Below are 19015 nucleotides of genomic sequence, written 5' to 3' on the forward strand. Positions count from 1 at the left end.
TACAAGTTTAAGGGTCATTATACTAAATATATTAAAGACCTATAGAAAGTAATACGCCTTTGGAATGCTCCACGTCTGTATCTTCCACCTCCGATGCCTAAGGCGGATCTTTAAAATAAGGTGGCAAGATAAAATAACCAATGAGGAAGTGCTACAAAGAGCAGGAAGCAAGGACATTCGCCAGGACATTCGCTGTGTTATCAGCAGCAGACGCTTGACCACGTTCCTAGAATGCCACAAGGTCGACTTTATAAAAACATTCTGTATGGCGATCTAACAGAATGCAGGAGATCCGCTGGTCGTCCACGTTTACGGTATACTGGTGTATGCAAACGCGACGTGAATCTCTTCAAAAACGACACTAACAGTTGGGAAAAAAGTGGCACTGGATAGATCTACATGGAAAGCGAGTATAAAATTCGGGATGGATTGCAGATGATAACCATAACAGTAGTAGAAACAAGGGTGTAAATGCAACGGTGCCTGGTGATAACATATGCCCAACCTATGACCGCAGCTGTGTATCAAGAATTGGCCTCTTTAGTCCTACAGGAAGTTGCAAAAGGAAAAGATGGTCCCATGAAATGCCACAGACAGAGGTATGGCAGTGCAGAGCAGCTGAGAAGTAAATCACTTTGTTTCATGGCACAGACTACAAAAGAACTTACAGACCATCAGCAAAAAAAAAAAAAAACTGGCTAGATGACGAAAAGAAAAATTATTTCCCTTTCCACCCATCATGCATCTCTCGTCAGCATTTCATCTCTGTGATCCGTCCAGGCTTCTTCCAGGCGTCTCAGTTCTGGCGACTCTCTCCATCTGTCCCCACATCTTGCCCACCTGGAATCTGCTTCCGAATCTATTCGCTATCTATTTCTGGTCCATCCATTCTTTTTATTTACTTGGGGGTTTACATTGAGGGCTTGTGATGTTGAATGCAGTCTGGAGAAGAGTGAAGCTTATCCATCGTCTCTGAAGCTTACTGAAGGCAGCCTGAAGTTTGTTGGAGAAGGTAAGAAGGGAACATCAACAACTATCAGCAAACTAAAAACTTTATTAGAACAGCTCAACTATGGCAGACAATTACAACTAACTAGCTTTTTAGTGTATCCGCTGGTAAGAATAAAGGAAAGGATAAGCGATGATTTGATACATTTCGTTTCGTTATTTAAGCCTGGCAGAATCAACGTTTCCTATACTCTCACGTTTGTAGCTCAATATGTTTTGCTAATTTTGTTGGCAACATTGTGAAATTCCCATATGTTCCCAATACAGACTAACACCACCCTATCCTCTAGAATTTTATACAATACCTATGTTCAAGTCACACTTTCGGAGTGGATTATTCTTTATAAGTTGTAAAAAGGAGGTATTGTCTTTTTAAAAAGGTATATGTTGTTGTTGTTTTTTTTTTCTATTTTATTTAGAGCTGCAAATCTAAAGATAACATAAGATTGTAATATCAAATATTACTCTTGAACCCAAATGAATTAAAACAAAAGTTGCAATGAAAAAAATTAAACTTTAAAACTGCATCGTCACTTCCTGGAGAAATTTAGAAAAAAAAATAAAAAATATCAAAATGAAGCCCTAAAGAAAGGAAGATTGTTCAGTTCTTCCCTGTACGACTTCCTAAAATAAAAAAAAAAGACAACATCTAATCTAATTTAAAAAAAAAAACTTTAAACAAAAAGAACAGAAGTCGTATTTGGAAGAAGGAACAAAATGGATAAAGCCACCACGAGTTCGCAAGGCACATCTAGATCTAAGTCCAAGTCTAGTGACTTCTTCAGCCCTAGAGAGACATCTACCGGAGGAAAGAAAGCCAAAGGAAAGAAAGAAGAGGACAATGTGAACACAGCCTATTACTCAGAAGAGGAAGATTGCAATCCTACTACTGCCAAGCTCAAAGAGACCCACCACAAGATGAAATACAAAGAGGATAATGTTGATGGGGACCCAGATACTCCCATCCCACGACTTGAGAGGTACAGGCGTGAATTGGCCAGAACTCGCAGGGTGAGTACAACATTCTCGAATCTAGTCTAGATCAAAACCTAAATCTCTAGATCTGTAGAGATCTACGTAATATGTTCACGAATGACTGGGGATTTTGTGGTAACTGTCTTTTTTTTCTCTTTAAACTCTCCACTTCTAGGCTATAAACGATTGCATCAGCTTTGCTGAAATGCGTCTCGACAGGTCTGGGAAATCACAAATGCTCGACCTGTATGATGACATACATGCACTATGCATAGCAGCAGGGTTTCAATTACTCTAATGGTGTTACATGATGATGATGAGTAGGATGATGATTGTGATGATGATGATGATAACGCTTTACACGTTGATTTACTTGACTTGTGAGTTTAGGACGTTCCTTCGGAAACAGAGTATTACGTCTTATCCAAACGTCCTGCTTGCACGGTTGACGTCATTACGCAGGGTTCGAACCCGGAACCACACCCGGAGCGCATACCGCACGACCAGGCAGCCGCTGATTATGATATTTCTATTATAAGGCCAGATAGCCAAAGACAATCAATCTGGCTTTAAATGATAATTCATGTTAAAATTTATAGAGACGGCATTTAATACAAGGTCCATATGACGACCACATAATATATGATCTATATAACGAACATATGAGATATTAATCCTAACTTCCTCGTATTTAGAACACATTTACATCAAGCAAACGTGTAGATCTCTTATAAAACACTTTAGGAAAATGTCTATAGGCCTAGAACTATTTATTAAGAAAACGTATAAGAACGAACAGTGGCGTAGCTAGGGTGGGGGAAGGAGGGGGAAGAATTTGAAAATACCCCCGGGCCCCTACTTGACGGGGCCCCAAAATTAGTGGGGGTTTTTTTTACATTAAATATAAGGTATTACGCAAAATGCAGGGGCCCCCAAAGAGGTTAAGCCTCCCGTTCCCCCAAATGATGGAAAATTCCTAGCTACGCCCCTGAGAAAGAAACTTTAACAGAATTTACCTTGAAAAGTGTATGAGTAAAACTTGTTGTTAGATTGTTACTTCAATGGAATCTGGCTTATACAGGCCTATCACACCATTGACGACATGTGAAACTACTCTTCTTAGAGCAGATGGTCCGTTTATAAACAGCAACCAGGAGATCAGCTTTGGATAAACATCTCACACCTAAATAAAAACTAACAACAAAGTTAAATTTAGAAGTTGTGTTTCCTTTTCGCATTGTTGTCATGGGTTGTTACATAGAAGATCTTGGAATTACAATTTGCTAGATCTAGAAACAGTAGTGTAAGTAAAGTAAAAATTAAAAGTAAAAATTAAGGGTAAAGTTCCCCTCTCAGACCTTGCGATCTATAGAGCAGATGATTTCTGTTTCTGTGGCCTACGGTTTACAAGAGTGTCATGTGGCCATCACAACGACCAACCACCTTTACATTTCCCCAATTAATGTCAGATAGCCATTATAGCTGTGTGGACTCAGAGGCGCTCAAAAATCCCGAAATTAAAAACCCAAGTCTTCACCAGGATTCGAAGACGGGGTCCCTGGTTCAGAAGCTAAGCGCTTAACTACTCATCCACCTGAAAATAAAGTAAATAAAAATAAATTGCTATGCCAAATGGTCTCGGTACAAAACTATAGAATTTTAAATGTATTCGTTCTGTTGTTATATATTAAATCGATCATCCCCGTTAGTTAATTATTACAGCAGGCTAGTAACGAATCTCACTATCCTAGCTCTCTGGAAACTGAACCACTCGACACTACCAACTCAAAGAACTCAGGGCTCAAAAATAACGTTACACTTTAATGTCCGATAAATCAACAACCAATAGTGTACTATTGGAAACACGTCACACTGACTGTTACAAAAGCCTCACCATTGATAACCGTACCGCCGCATCAATTGTTGTACCGCTGTATCAATTGTTGTACCGCCGTATCAAACTATACTGGCCTCTCCGCCTCGTCCGGGACTTGCACTGGGTTCCATCCCCTTTCAAACCTTACGATCTATAGGGCAGATGATGTTACGGTCATCTGTTTCTGTGGCCAGGTTAACGAGCAGAGTGTCATTTGTCTTGAGATTTGAAACCAGGGCCCCAGGTTCGAAAGCCCAGTGCTTAACCGCTCAGCCACCACGCCTCCTGTTCTTTATATAGGATCCCACCGAAAGCCTCCTCAAATCCGACGGAACATCTCTCGACCTTGACGATCGCTGTATCAAATTATACTGGCCTCTCCGCTTCGTCCCGGAATTGCATAGGGTTCCATCCGAATCATTATCAAAGTAAAGTTCCCCTTTCAAACATTGCGATCTATATGGTAGATGATGTTAAGGTCATGTGTTTCTGTGGACACCGGTTAACGCGCAGAGTGTCATGTGTCTAGAGATTTGAACCTAGGACCCCAGGTTCGGAAGCCAAGTGCTTAACCACACAGCTACCGCGCTTCCTGTTCTTTATATAGGGTCCCACGAAAGTCCTCTCAACTCCGACGAAACATCGCTCGACCCTAGACGTGACTGCCTAAATAGTGTTCACAATAGATCTTACTCGAAGCGTCGCCGCATCACGGTTGACCGCTCGTCTAGCCCTAGGTAATATGTGTCGGATGACAAACCACTACCCCTATCTACGTTATTCCCAGAGTTATCACAATATCTTATCAGCAATGAAAAAGCTAAAAATTATTTTATAGACTTAGGATCTGATTTAAAATATTTGATAATATGACCCTTAGAACAAGAGAACTGGCTTATTTTAAAAACACTGTTACAAAATGTTACACCATCAGAAAAAGTCTAGAATAAGAAAAAGAAAGCATGTTTAATTACAAGCATTAGGATGAACGAACATTATGTCCGATAAAAATATTGACCTTCGGAGAGCACATTGCTTACTATGGGATTTGGGCAGTAGGTAAATGAGCATACTAACTAACAAGGATTTATTCTGGCTGTTGACAGCAAAGTAATGTTATGGTTATCAGAGCAGTCGTAAGTGTCACCTGATGGTGACGTCCCAGCATAAAGGGGAGAAGTCTGTTCAACTTTTCGGGAGGGCAGCAAACCAATTTAAAGAGCTTCTGATGGAAGACCATCAGAGCCAAGTCTATTCAGTTTTCCTACTTCCGCCTCCAGTTGATCAAGTCTCTCAGATAAAATGTTCCCCCTTCACATCCACAAAAGAGCAACATTGGAGCTGGGGAGACGTGCTGACCAAAAACAACAACAATGATGTTGATAATAATAATATTATTATGGCACGATTATTTGTTTCTTAAATAGGGGAAGTTTTGACTTAGAGACAATGGCGTGACCATTAAAAACAAGCATAAGTTTTAGGCAAAAGGTAATTTCAGCCGATGTGAACAGACTTGGTCCACTTCTAGGACGACTTAGAGATAAGAAGCTTCTTACGAACGTAGAGAGTGAGCTGACATTCGACGGTTCCCTTCATTGTTATTAAACTTCTTGTCCAGTGTCAGCGTCGACTAACTTCTATTGATTGTTCGGCCTTTCGCCGGTGTTATTGGATTACGTTAAGTGTTGCCTCCGTTTGGTTGTATGCATTAAACAACGAGGAAGCGCCTAACAATATCATTAGTAAAATCACATAGTTAGAGCATGGAACTATACTAATGGAACACCAGCTTCGAGTTTTTTACAAAGACAAAGAGAGTCGAAGTGCCGTCGCGCATCTATTTTCGCGCACCATACCAATTTGAAAAATCGATGAGGATGCCAAAGAAGAAATTTACTCCGAGAGCCACTTGGGTTGACCTTCATTGAGAGTAAAACTTCCCCACACTATATTTTATTAGATCTGTAAAAACTTTATCCATTTTCTGACTATCTGATAAAATAGATACAATTTCCCTGAATAAGAGATCGTCACAAAAGTTATTTTTTTCGATCACCCTATAAAATGCCACTTATTTTCCAAAAAATAGAATCTAAATTCCGAAAATACAATCTTTCAGTGTTTCTGTGTTTGGTTTATTTACACTAAATCTGGATGAAGACCTGTCTACCGTTCCGCTAAATGCGTATTTGTTACGATATACTAAATTGCACGAAATAAAAATAGGAGGCCTAATACAGTTTTGACACTCCAAGCTACGCATTTCTAATCGTTTTTTTTTTTATTATCGAAAGGACTAGGCTATAGGCATACACGTCTCGTGGGAAACAAAGAAAAAGTTAATCTTGATAATATTGTAGCTAAATAAAATGACAAAAAAAAAAACAAAAAAAAAACAACTATAGCCTAATCTAAAATGAAATAGATCTAGAGCTAGATTTTCTTGGACGAATGATATAAAATAAGTATAAATAATAAGTCATATGAATCTGATAGATCTAAAACAAATACTGATAGAGTCATTCATTAATTAATTATTAGAATTACTTGACTACCAACTGGGTATTTTTATTGCCAAAATACAATGTATTTTATGTGCATTTATTAAAAACAACAACCAAAAATTAAGCGTTTGACGCAACTAGATCTAATATTAGTAATATATAGATTCTAGTTCTAGATCTAGATCCAGAAAGCTACTTCTCTAATTCAGTTTTCTAGTTTTATTCTAGTTAGATCTAGATGTCTAGACCAGTAGATCTAAATCTAGCCAGGGTTTTTGTCATGGAATAGATTTATAAAACTTCAGCCACCTACTGTCCTGATCACGATATGACAGATAGGCCTACTCTCTCTACTACTAGACTCTACATCTAGATCTAGTACTAGTAGATCACTACATTTGACTAGATGATTACTAGATCACAGTAAAATTCAATGTGTACTTCCGACTTTAGCTCAACAAACAAGTCTACTCCAAAGTATAGATCTAGATCTACTAGTAAAGTCACAAAGTGTAAAGGATCATTATATATTTGAATTCACATAAAAAAAATTATAGGCCTAAATGAATCGAATAATCAGTCACTAATTTGACTAATCAGTAATCTAAATTGTTTTTTTAAATGGCAAGTGTTATTGATGACTTCTGACTTGTAAACCAGTTGCAGAGATTCTAGTTTTTATTTTGATGACATGTTACGATATATCAATGATATTTAGATAAACGCAAGTACCTAGTGGAACAGACAGAAGGACCATTTAATATAAGGCAAAGAAGTAAGATGTTTATAATCCATCAAACTCACAGAGGACTTGTGTCATTTGTGACGGCATTTCATGCATTTACAGAAGCTACAAACTATTCTACAAAAATGATAGGCTTGTATTTGATTCCGAAGACTTATGAGGAATGCTATGTTTCCAGTGGCTACTCAGCCCCAGCTGTGACCTACATATTATGCCACACTGAGCACAGGCATAACCATTGTCCACCTGTGGTAGAATCAGTTGTTTTTTTCTTTTTGCCATCGGCAATTAATTTTTATTGGTGTATACCACACCTTTGTAAGTGACCTCCAGCTGTCTCGTTCTGAAGCTGTATGCAACCAGGTGATCTCTTATTCTATGTGAGTTAAAGCAAGTTGGCGCCTAAGCTTGTCTTTAAAGCATTTCTGTGGTACCTCTTTATGTGCATATGACATGTTAGGCAAATAGGTTTTGCCTATCGGAAGGCCATTTCGGAATATATAGGTGTTTAAAGTGAAACTCCAAACATCTGGACTTCCATTAACCAAGAAAATAAGCTTAGGATTCAAAGAGACGACACTGGCATTTCAGCTAAGACAATCAGTAAAATTAATAGCAACTTTAATTGCAGTCCACCAAACAAGATAAAAAGAAACAAGTGTGGCTTCAATAGCATTGATGATATTTAGTTTACTTTTATCTCATTTACTAGTATTACTATTTCATTGACTAAGGTTTTTTATTGTCAAATATGCATAAGTACATGTACTAGTTCCTGCAATTTGATGAAAAAAAAAAATTAAATTGTGTGTAGCCTATATACAAATGTTTATAAGAGATCACAGCTTCTAAAACTTAATTTACTGAATTTCAAAACTATGATTTTGTGTTCTGACTACTCTAAATAAATTATATTTTATTTTAAGAATGCTAAGTTGGAAATTCTGTTCTGATGAAAAAAAATTATTAAACTAAAGTAGATGTTTATGGTTTCTTTGTATTTATTTTTAAATTACCGGTATTTATTCATTAAAAATTAATTGTTCATTAACATTTACTTGAAGTAAAGATCAAAAACACAAATTCAATACATGATCAGCTCTCAATTCATGCAGATCACAGCCCATCACTTAAATGTATTTACTGTCAATTCTACACACTATTCATTTCAAAATGTTGCTTTAAATTGTTATTATATGACACAATCAAAGTACTGGTACCTCACATTGATGTAAGCCTAAAGCACCTGAAATGATGACAAATTTTCATTCAATAACTTGTACTGTCATTTATTATCAGACGTGTTAAAACTAATGACCTGTATCGTCATCATTGGCCTCCTTCAGTCGTAGAAAGACTAAGGTTTCATCTCAGAGCACACTTCCTCCTGTGGCTGTGGAGCCCTATTTTGGAGACACTTCCGTCAACAGATAGCACAGGTTAAGGTGGCTTTTGCTTCGGTGGTAGAGGAGCTGGCCGTTTTTCGGACTGTACGTTTTTCTTCCTGAGCTGAGACCTATGTACTTTCACTGTCCATAGCTTTCTTGGTCACTGTCTCTCCATCTGTTGCGGTCTAAAGCTATGTCTTCCCAATTGTCAGTATTGATGTTCACTGATTTGAGGTCACGTTTTATTACATCTATGTAATGGAAGTGGGGGCGACCAGTTTTTCTTGTGTCAGTAGTGTGTTAAAACTAATGACCTGTATATATAATTTATTAAGCAGGAGCATCAACAAATCATGAACAATAATTGTCTACAGAAAAACTTTATTCTTATCCAAACAATATACATTTACAATGTATTTAAGCAAGTTAATTTATATTTATACAAATCTATATGGCCTAAAGATTATAGCGTATTTTGATGTGTGAATACCAAGTTACATTATTACATGAAAATAGTGTACTCATTTTTAAAATATTCTGGGTAATAAAAATAAAAAACTAATGATACAATAAAATTGAAGCATTAGTCAAAAAAAGAAAAATTTCACTCAAGATCTATGTGAACTCTGCTTGAAAAAAATCATTTTGAAATTAATTTTTAAAAAAATTATGGTTCTTTAGTCAATGGAATGATAGCAGCAATTATTTAACGATTTCATGATTATCCATTCATTTCAATATACTTATAACTGAAAAATAATTCATAAGGTTTAGATAAAACCATATGAAATAATGATTATAATTTTTTTCTTAATTTGCTTAATTCAAATCTAATATAAACAAGATTTCCTCTGTCAAGAAACTTATGAGGGAACAACATGCATGTTCTTCTCAGTAAGTTTTGCAAAGGGAATTAAGAATATTTAATTGATGTTGCTTTTTTTTTGCCAACATTTTAAACTTTTGCACCAGGTTTTAGTTTTAAGGAGAATGCACCATATTTTATATGTTTACTTTTGTTAGATTCTTATTTTAATTTTAAAAAAGTAAAATTTCCCTTACCACTCATCCACTGCACTCCCTCTTGTTTTAATGGGGCTCAGATTAATAGTTTTCAAGTACAATATCAAACAGATTTAAGGAAATACTAAATCCAAACCTGTTGGCTGAATGACAGGATATACATAAATATGTATACAGCTTACAGTATAATATATATATCTTAAATTAAAATTGGTCCAAGACTTTTATTTTGCAACATGATGGGATTTTCCTTTCTGGTGGTGCTATGCAAGAGTCCAAGAATCTCATCTTTTCTCATAACAGGAAGTTATCTAGTTATAAAAATAAATAAAAGGATTAAAAAAAAAAATAAAAAATATGTGTGACATATGTGTTGACCATGCTAAACGTATATATGTTATTAAGTATAGTTATATAATTTTGCCATTCTAAAAATAGTCTGTACCTAAAAAGAGCTACTGCGTTAATGTGTAGACATGGCCCTGACCTTAATAGTTATGAATTATTACTATAGGTGAAAGCAGATGTTCAGTTAATTTGATGCACATTGAACTAATCTAAAAGCAACTATAACATATATTATGATTTACATTTTCATGGAAAACTAGTTTTTCAAAAATACAAGTACTTCAGCTTATGAGAAAAGTACATAGGGAAAAATTGCAGTACCTTACCTTAAAGAGGTGCAACCAATCATTGACTTTTTAGGAATGCATGCCTTTTTCTTGCATTTCCAAACATAACTGTAATTATACAATTAGGCATATTGGTTAATTTCTTTTGAAAACATTAAAATTAAAAAATAATATTATTAAATTGAAAACGTTGTTGTATCAAACATACAAATTATCAGACAATTTTGCCTAATTTCATCTAACAGTTTATTGTAAAGGAATGGCCTGCACAACAGCCAAGGTATATTAGGCATTCATGAAAGATGAATGTGCTTAAGAGTGTTATAAATAAAAAAAAAAACTAGAGAAAAATGTTAAATTCCATCCCAGATATTTGGATGTTGCTTGACCATGAAAATCACACAATTCATAAAATATCTATTAGATAACTAAAATAAAAATTGTATAGTAGTACTTACATTAAATATCGAATGGATGCCCAGAGAGTAGAAATAGTATAAGTATGATCCTTGAGCCATTCTGGTACATCATCAGAACTGGTTGCCATGGTTCTACTTGTTAATAACTGAAACATTACAAACATTTTTTTTTATTTATAATTTATCACAGACTAGAATAGAAATGTTGCCAGGAAAAATACCAATGGTTAGAATACACCTGATGCTACTTTTGTAGCCTTATTACTGGTTAAAATGCACCAAAACTTCATTAATTAAATCTGATAAGAAACATATATGTATCACACAAGTCCAAGTTTATCAGAGTGTCATAGCAAATAATTAACTAGATATGTGAGTTTTATATTAAAGTACTGAATTTCAGGGAATAGATCCAACTTGACACCACATCATTTATTATTTCATGAACTCATGGGTCTGGGTATGGCATGGAATGGAAACTATTATTTAATATATATGGGGTGTAGGCAAGGCATGGATTATAAATTGTCTTGTATAGATTAGATTGGGTAAAACTGCCAATCGAAGGTAACTTTTACTGATAGATCTGGATCAATTATAAATTTATGGGACCTAGGCCTGCATAAATTTTATCTTTTATTTATATATTTTATGTACATATATAACTAGTCTAGAATCTATAATTATATCTTAATAATAATTTTTGTAGATGTCATATAATATCTAACATATTAAGTATAGATCAGTAGATTTAGAATTTTAGCTAGTGGAATATTTTTATATTCCTAATCTGAACTGGATCTATATATCTAGAATTTAGATCAGTAGATTTAGCATTTTAGGTAGTAAAAACTTGTATATTCTAAATCTAAACTGGATCTAGATCTAATTATTCTAGAAGCTTAGATCTAGAAGACTAGTTGTCAAGATTTGACTACACTATGGCTAATGCACTAGCTTAGTAGGCCTACTAGATAGATCAAGAGACAGAGTACTAATAGACTCGTTGGGCCTCTCAAATCAGCTACAGACTTTAGAGACAATTTAGGAAGGTGAATATCGATCCAATTCAAAGATCTACAATCTACATGTTAGAGTCTAGCTAGAGATGCTAGATCTAGTCTAGAAGGCTTATCAATTAAAAATAAAATCAATCATTTCTAAAGTTTGTAAAATTATATGTAGATCTAGATCTAATCTCTATCTATTTATAATATAATAAAAATCTATGTCTACTTTTTAAATATTTAAAATGATATGGCTGATGATATTAATTATTTTAATTGAGACATTGACATACTGTCACATACAAAGTAACAAAATAATTAGATCTTATACTATATAAACTCATAGACTCATACCATATTATTGTATTAAACCTTCGAGTTTACGTTCCATTATCTTGACTTGATTATATTGACTAAATAAAGGGCACTATGATTATAGATGTAGATTATTATCTATGATGATGATGTTTATCAACTGGTAGATCTATAAGTAGTATCGTCACTTTAAGTATAATCAGTATAACCACTGCATTCGTTTCATTCACTGTCTGTATCAATAATCGTGTGAATGTGATGTGAAAGTGAAGTCTAGATTTAGATAGAATTGATAGATCTACTATTAAAAAGTATTAACTATACTAACTATAGTGTCTATACTATAGTATAGCCAGTATGACTCGTATGAGTATACTCATAAACTGTAAAAGTGTATAAGTATAGCTATATTAGTATATATAGATGTATATCTACTAGACAGACTAGATGATCGATAGATCTAGACTAGATCTATAAATATTCATATTGACAATTATTGATCTCATGTATGGTCTAGATCTAGATAAAATAGAGTGGATCTCATGACTGTCTATATTAGATCTATTGATTTTTTTTTAAAACGTTAAATAAATCTAGACCTTAGTCTTTAACTTTAGTCTAGGTGTTGTAGATCTAGATCTATATTATTCTAGATATTATACAAGAGATCTAGATCTATTTTTAAGTTCGGTTTTTAAAAAATTCGCATTCGAAATTTTAAATACCCAGATTTAAGTATTTATATACCCATATTGGTAGGTCCGAGTTAATCATTTATTAGATCTATTAAAGCATGTCTATATAAAAGATTATTATTTTAAAAATATATTATTATATAAAAGATATAGTTAAGAATATTTACTTTAAAAAATTAAACAAATGAATTTTTCACTTTTGCCAATTAACACTCTGGCTAGCAAAAAGGATGACTGCTCAATACTGCGAAAAGACGATAACAGCATGAGTTGGTTTGGAATGGACCTCATTCACCAATCGTAAACAAACACCCCTCAAGTCACGTGACAACCATCAGTTTAATCTAGACACCAACATGGAATCTATTGTTAGAAAACCACTCTTGCTTGTAAATTTTACTTTTGTTAACTTGTTAGAATATTGCGATGTTATAAATGCAGCATATGCATGTGAAAATGATTACAGACACGTAATTTAATTACAATGTTACTGGAGTGATTAGCTACAATGGAAAGGTAAGCTCTTTTTAAATTACCATAGATTTCATAGAATCTATGACTAGTCTAGATAACTAGATCTATACAGTATAGCTATAGATCTATGATCTGTCTAGATTAGTCAATCTACTTACTTAAAGTTAAAGACTAGATCTAGAGTCTAGTACTTATTGACTTATTTAACTGATTAGTTAGGCCTAACTACTAGGTCTAGATCTAGAATAGAATACCAGGCACTATTATGACTAGATTCTAGATCTAGTCAAATCTAGTGACTTCTAGTCTAGAGTCTAGATCTACTAGACTTTTAGATCTAGACTCTAGACTAGTCTAGATAGAAATTCTAGAATTTAGTAACTATCTAGATCTACTTAGCTCTATCTAATTTAGATTTTTTTTTAGATAGACTAGCTTCTAGATCTAATATAAATATACATCTAGATCTTGCTGTAGACTCTCGTACTCTAGACTGACTTAGACTCACAAGATTAACTTAAGTTGATAGATCAAACTTAGAACATCTAGATTTAGATTCTAGATCTAAACTAGTAAAAAAAAAACAAACAACAACTAGATCTCTAATAGTCTCTAAATCTATAATATTATAATTTTAATCTAGACCTAGATCTGGTCCTGTGAATTGATCTTTGAAAATTTAGAAATGTTGAAAATGTATGATTATAGATCTACTAATTTATTAATTATGTAATAGATCTACATTATAAATAATAACATATATATTATAAATATAGCTAGTAATATAGTCTCTAGATCTACCTGGATCTAGATTACTTTGAGATATATATAGAATTAGAGGCCTATGCTATGTAATTCTTTATTGTAGTTAAGACCTTCTTTACTAGATCTAGCTATATATAGATCTATACTTATAGTCCTAGTCTAGATTGTCTAGAGCAGTGTTTCCCAAACCTTTTCCTTCAAAACGGAACACTTCGCACACTATGAGTATTTAGCGGAAAACTTTTCTTATTTTTTTTAAAAGATTTATTCACATGGTAGCCTACTAATTAATTATTCCAGTAGTTCATGGAACACTTATTCAGGCGTAAGGTTCTGCGGAACACATTTTGAGAAACACTTGTCTAAAGTGATTCTAGAGATTATTTCTGGAATAAGGCTAGTTCTAGAATTCAAGATATATATATATAGCATTTACTTATCACCTAGAATAGAGTGACAAGATTTATAATCTAATTAACACAATTTAAGTCATGAACATTGTAGGATCCAATATAATTCTAAACTGATAAATCTAGATGTCTACTACATTTTATCTACATTATAGATTTAGTTTAAATTAGAAATCATATATTCAGAGGCAGTGCAAGAGGTATGCGAAGTGGGCATAATCTACAACCTGTGCGTGGGGGGTTTATAAAATTAGTCTATGCACACCTATTAATTTTAAAACATTTAATGCATTAATATATGTATTTATTAATTAAAAAAAAAAAATTTATTCTTTCAGGTCATTGAAGGAGAGTGTCAGTGTGCAGGGGGTTGCAAGCCCGCCTGTTGTAAACATCTTTTTGGTCTTCTGTCTGCTCTAGAAGACTATAGCAAAAAAGAAATGTATGCAGCACCAACAGACAAAATTCAGACATAGCATCAACCTGCACCCAAAGCCTCAGAGAATGAAGGATAGTTTTAGCTGTGATAAGACTGGTCTACAAAATTTTGATACCAGTGTTTCAATGTCTGCTTTGGCTGCCTTACCTCAGAACACTCCTATATTTTCAGTTCTACAAGCCGATCCTAAAAGATTAACCTCGGACATTGTCTTCTATGACAGAACTATACCATTACCATCTATATTTTTTTAGCTTTGTGATGTTTGCGATTCATTTTGTAGTTCATTTAAATAGATATGATACATTGTCATAGCAAAATAAAGTCTTTGTTTCTTTATAAGTGTATTATTTTATTGAATGATGTGAAAAGTATATTGTACACAAGGAAGCTGATATTATTACTAAAAATATATACATATATACAAATTTTAAACATGAAATAAACAAGCTTATATTAATAAAATGTGCACACCAATTATTTCAAGTTGCCAGAGAAAAATTGATAAGTCATAATAAACCAAAGTAACAACATTGTAAGAGGAAAACTATATAAATAAGGAAATAATATTTAATATTTTTGGGCACTGATCTGTAGAAGTACATAATAAAAAAAGTTTATATTAATAAATATTAATAAAATATATACACACCAATTTTAAATTTAAATGTTGCTAAAATTCATAAGTCATAACAATAATTTGTCTTCTAAACAGCTACTTAAACAAAGAAAGTTATCTCCTTTTAGTTTCAAAGAGTCATAACACAATTTCAACTGAGCAACTTCTGCCTGGTTCCAAAGTATTTACCCTCTTTAGAAGATCTGTAATAAAATCTTCATTAGTTTGTACAGTGACATCTCTAGTCTTCTCCTCAATGGTGGTGTCCTGGGGTAAAAGAGGTTGTCTAAAAGGAAACAAAATATATTTACGTGTACAGTCAAACATGATCATCATAAAAATATTTACAATTAAGATAAAAAAAATGTAAAACATAATTACCGGTACTTAGATATTTCAAAACATTTACCTAAATTCATATTTGGTCTTTTCTCGGCTTGGTGTACTTTTGGAAAAAGAAAACTTGGTCGGCACAGCACCAGGCTTTAGAAGTCTGCGATCTAAATGGAATATATAATAATATAATGTATATTAGTTATAAAACAAAATTATTTTTTTTTTCAAAATAATCTACATGAAAGTTACTAGACCTATAGATCTATATACCATCTGAAAATAAGCCATATAAACCTAATAATACATATGAATAGGGAGGCCTACTGATTAAATATTAACATTAGATCCACTATTTTTTTCCTACTTGTAGGAATCTAAGTTGATATTTAATATACTACTACCGTACTAGATTGTAACTAGATCAGAATTTAGCAAATATTAATAGCAATAATAATAGGCTGTTTAGTATTATTTAAAGTCGAATCAACGCTAATAGAATTCTATAGTCTATATCTTATTCTATAGATTGACTAGATCCATCTAGTTACTAGTAGATCTACTTCTACTAATTTCTAGTCTAGTCACTAATGACACTAGTCTAATCTAGAAATATGAAATATTCTATCTAGACTAGTTGTTTTATTATTTACATGCTCTTTAAATTTAATTTATAAACTTTGAATAATAATCAGATTTAAAAATCTAGGTCTAGATCTAATTCTGATTGTAAATTTAATAGAATTAGAATATAAAAAATATAGATCTAGGTCTAGAAAGTCTAGAGTTCTAGACTCTAGTCTAGAATAGTAGAATAGGTCTACAGATTCAGATTATAGTTTTATACAGTAGGCTATAGATTTGAGTAGATCTAGAATAAACTAGAATAATCTAGATTACTAGATCTAATTAATATTTTAAACTATTTTGTCTAGATCTAGATTCTCTAGACTTATATAGATCTAGTCAATCTAGATTCTTATCATGTAGAATTTAGAAATGTAGATCTAGGCCATTTTTTTCTATGCCTACTTGTCAAAGACTTAAATATCATCGTATCACTACTACTAGTAGTAGTACTACTATTATATTAGTATAATACTTCTAGATCTAGAATATAAATATAGATTAGATCTAGATTCTATAGATTATAGATCTATCTACTTACTTGTAAAAGGCTGGTAAATAAAACAGTCCTCCTCAAAATGCTCTGAACATATTACAGAGTGTACACTTGCAGTGAAGTTTTTTCGTTTCAGTTTGACAACCCATTCATTCTTTACATAGCTTTGGATTGTTCACAGGAAAACGGTGAAAACCTTTTTTTTTTTTTTTTTTCCCATTCTTTTTTATGTTCATAATTATTAGTCAAATGCAACGCATTGCTTCCCCATCTTTCCAGTACTAATCTATACTATTCTATACACACAAGTGAATAGTTGATGGTTGTCACGTGACCGTACGTTTCGGTGAATGAGGTCCATTGTATTTTGTAAGACTAATTTTCAAAACATATCCTTCATGAGAGAGAACGAAAAAAGGTTTTCGAAAAAAAAAAAAGCTGGCTGGACTACGCAAATAATGGACCAGCCTCTCTCTCTCTTGATATCTTGTTAAGAACATTGGTGACCGGGAAAAGTGGATGGTTTGGTTGCGCGGGACAGATGATAAAAATGACATGTACATAAAAAAAATTCCAGATTTTGTGTAAAATACCCAAATGAGGAAGTACTGGAAACACCTATTTTAACGAAGTGGCCTTAAAAAAAAATCTTTTGTGACGATCCATTATTCAGGGAAATTGTATCTATTTTATCAGATAGTCAGAAAATGGCTAAAGTTTTTACAGATCTAATAAAATATAGTGTGGGGAAGTTTTACTCTCAATGAAGGTCAATCCAAGTGGCTCTCGGAGTAAATTTCTTCTTTGGCATCCTCATCGATTTTTCAAATTGGTATGGTGCGCGAAAAAAGATGCGCGACGGCACTCTGATCATAAAATCTCGAAGCTGGTGTTCCATTAGTATAGTTCCATGGTTAGAGACACTTCAGAACAAAAGAATAAAAAATAAATTACTATAATACATAAAATTACTAATTACTGTTCTAAAATTTACAAACAGAAAAACAAAACCCACTAAAATACCCAGAAAGAGACAAAGGTAGAGCCACATTTCTTCTTCAATATGCTAAGACAAATTCATATAAGTGCCCCTTCTTCCCAAAAGCTATTAGAGAATGTAAAATGTTTTGTTTCATGTTTTACTTATTTCGAATGTTCCTTCAGAGTTGAAGATAATTACTTCCTAGTCGAAACCTCCCGCAGGACGACGGGGGATGGGAGCGGGTTTGAACCCGGGACCATCGATAAGTCCGAACGACAGTCCAGCGCGCAAACCGCACGACCAGGCAGCCATCCTATTAATGGAATGGAATGGGTTGCCTGAGCCAGGAAAACCAACGACTTGGCGGAGTTTAAGTCACTGATTAACATGCATGACTAGATTGACACATGAAATGCGTTGGACGTAATTATCTTCTTGTTTGAAGTAACGTCTGTAAAATATAAGAGAAGATAAGATCGTAATAAGATGTTACATAAACATTGTGTGTGTGTGTCCACAGAGCAAGCGGAAGATCCCCTTCATCTACTTGAACACGTACGACACAGTCGTCTCCTTTCTCGTCATCTGCGCCATCATTTGGTTCATTCGACAAGTGCATCACTAACTCCACGCTGATTGGTGCCTCCGACCTTCACACTTCAATGCAGAATCTGACCAGACTTTAGATGCCTTGCCAACTCTGAACAGATTAACTCAAGTGATTCATCGTTGTTTTTTTTAAAGCACTAAACTCAGGGAAGAAAACAATGTAGATAAAGTCAAGAGAGAAACTGCTCCAGTAGAACATCAAGTGACGAAATGTTATAAATTAGTCAATGATATACCCGGATCTTTGGACACGAACTTCGTGTCAGGTCCTAAAGTATTTAAACAAAAAGTATAACCCAATAAAATATTGAAACAAACAATTTTTTTGTTTACAATAAACATTGTACATTTATTGTATGTAGTATAGTCAGTGCCAGATTTTAGTATGTGAAGGCCCTGGGCCGGAATTTCGGGGAGGCCCATTTTCTCTTCAAGCTTCAACATAAATGCACTTACTATTACTAAATCTAAAAGTATGTATTTGTGAAGTTTCTTATGTTCAATCTGCATATTTTGTTTAAAATTTTGATCTCTTTTTAAATGTGGATGCCCCCCGAAAATCCTGGATTTAAATCTCGAAGACTGGTATTTTGAATTTCAAGATCTTTAGGGCGCCTCTGATTCCACCCAGATCTATAGAGTACCTGACATTAGTCGGCGAAAAGTAA

The 19015-nt window shown here is 33.7% G+C and overlaps 1 protein-coding gene and 3 long non-coding RNA genes across 4 annotated transcripts; 2 read left to right on the plus strand and 2 right to left on the minus strand.

Annotated features, from left to right (window-relative positions):
• The first annotated feature begins 1539 nt into the window (after positions 1-1539).
• LOC106070275 (uncharacterized) lies at positions 1540-18667 on the plus strand. Its single transcript, XM_013230121.2, has 2 exons — positions 1540-2019; positions 18259-18667. The coding sequence occupies exons 1-2, from the start codon at positions 1726-1728 to the stop codon at positions 18361-18363; spliced, it is 399 nt and encodes a 132-aa protein (XP_013085575.2). The 5' UTR covers positions 1540-1725; the 3' UTR covers positions 18364-18667.
• On the minus strand, positions 8864-11905 carry LOC129922095 (uncharacterized). Its single transcript, XR_008774106.1, has 3 exons — positions 10616-11905; positions 10197-10265; positions 8864-9833 (listed from the first exon to the last, which is right to left on the minus strand). It is a non-coding gene; the product is annotated as an uncharacterized LOC129922095 (long non-coding RNA).
• LOC129922094 (uncharacterized) lies at positions 12865-15023 on the plus strand. Its single transcript, XR_008774105.1, has 2 exons — positions 12865-13109; positions 14581-15023. It is a non-coding gene; the product is annotated as an uncharacterized LOC129922094 (long non-coding RNA).
• LOC129922093 (uncharacterized) lies at positions 15036-16962 on the minus strand. The gene is made up of 3 exons (XR_008774104.1): positions 16802-16962; positions 15710-15800; positions 15036-15586 (listed from the first exon to the last, which is right to left on the minus strand). It is a non-coding gene; the product is annotated as an uncharacterized LOC129922093 (long non-coding RNA).
• Positions 18668-19015: the final 348 nt, after the last annotated feature.

Source organism: Biomphalaria glabrata, chromosome 12, assembly GCF_947242115.1.
Source record: "Biomphalaria glabrata chromosome 12, xgBioGlab47.1, whole genome shotgun sequence".
Classification (NCBI taxonomy): domain Eukaryota; kingdom Metazoa; phylum Mollusca; class Gastropoda; family Planorbidae; genus Biomphalaria; species Biomphalaria glabrata.

Bases quoted from the DNA above. Each gene is read 5' to 3' on its own strand.
- LOC106070275 (XM_013230121.2), top strand. From the start codon at position 1,726: ATGGATAAAGCCACCACGAGTTCGCAAGGCACATCTAGATCTAAGTCC. The intron at 2,020-18,258 runs GTGAGTACAACA...GTGTGTCCACAG, and splicing joins AATTGGCCAGAACTCGCAGG to AGCAAGCGGAAGATCCCCTT.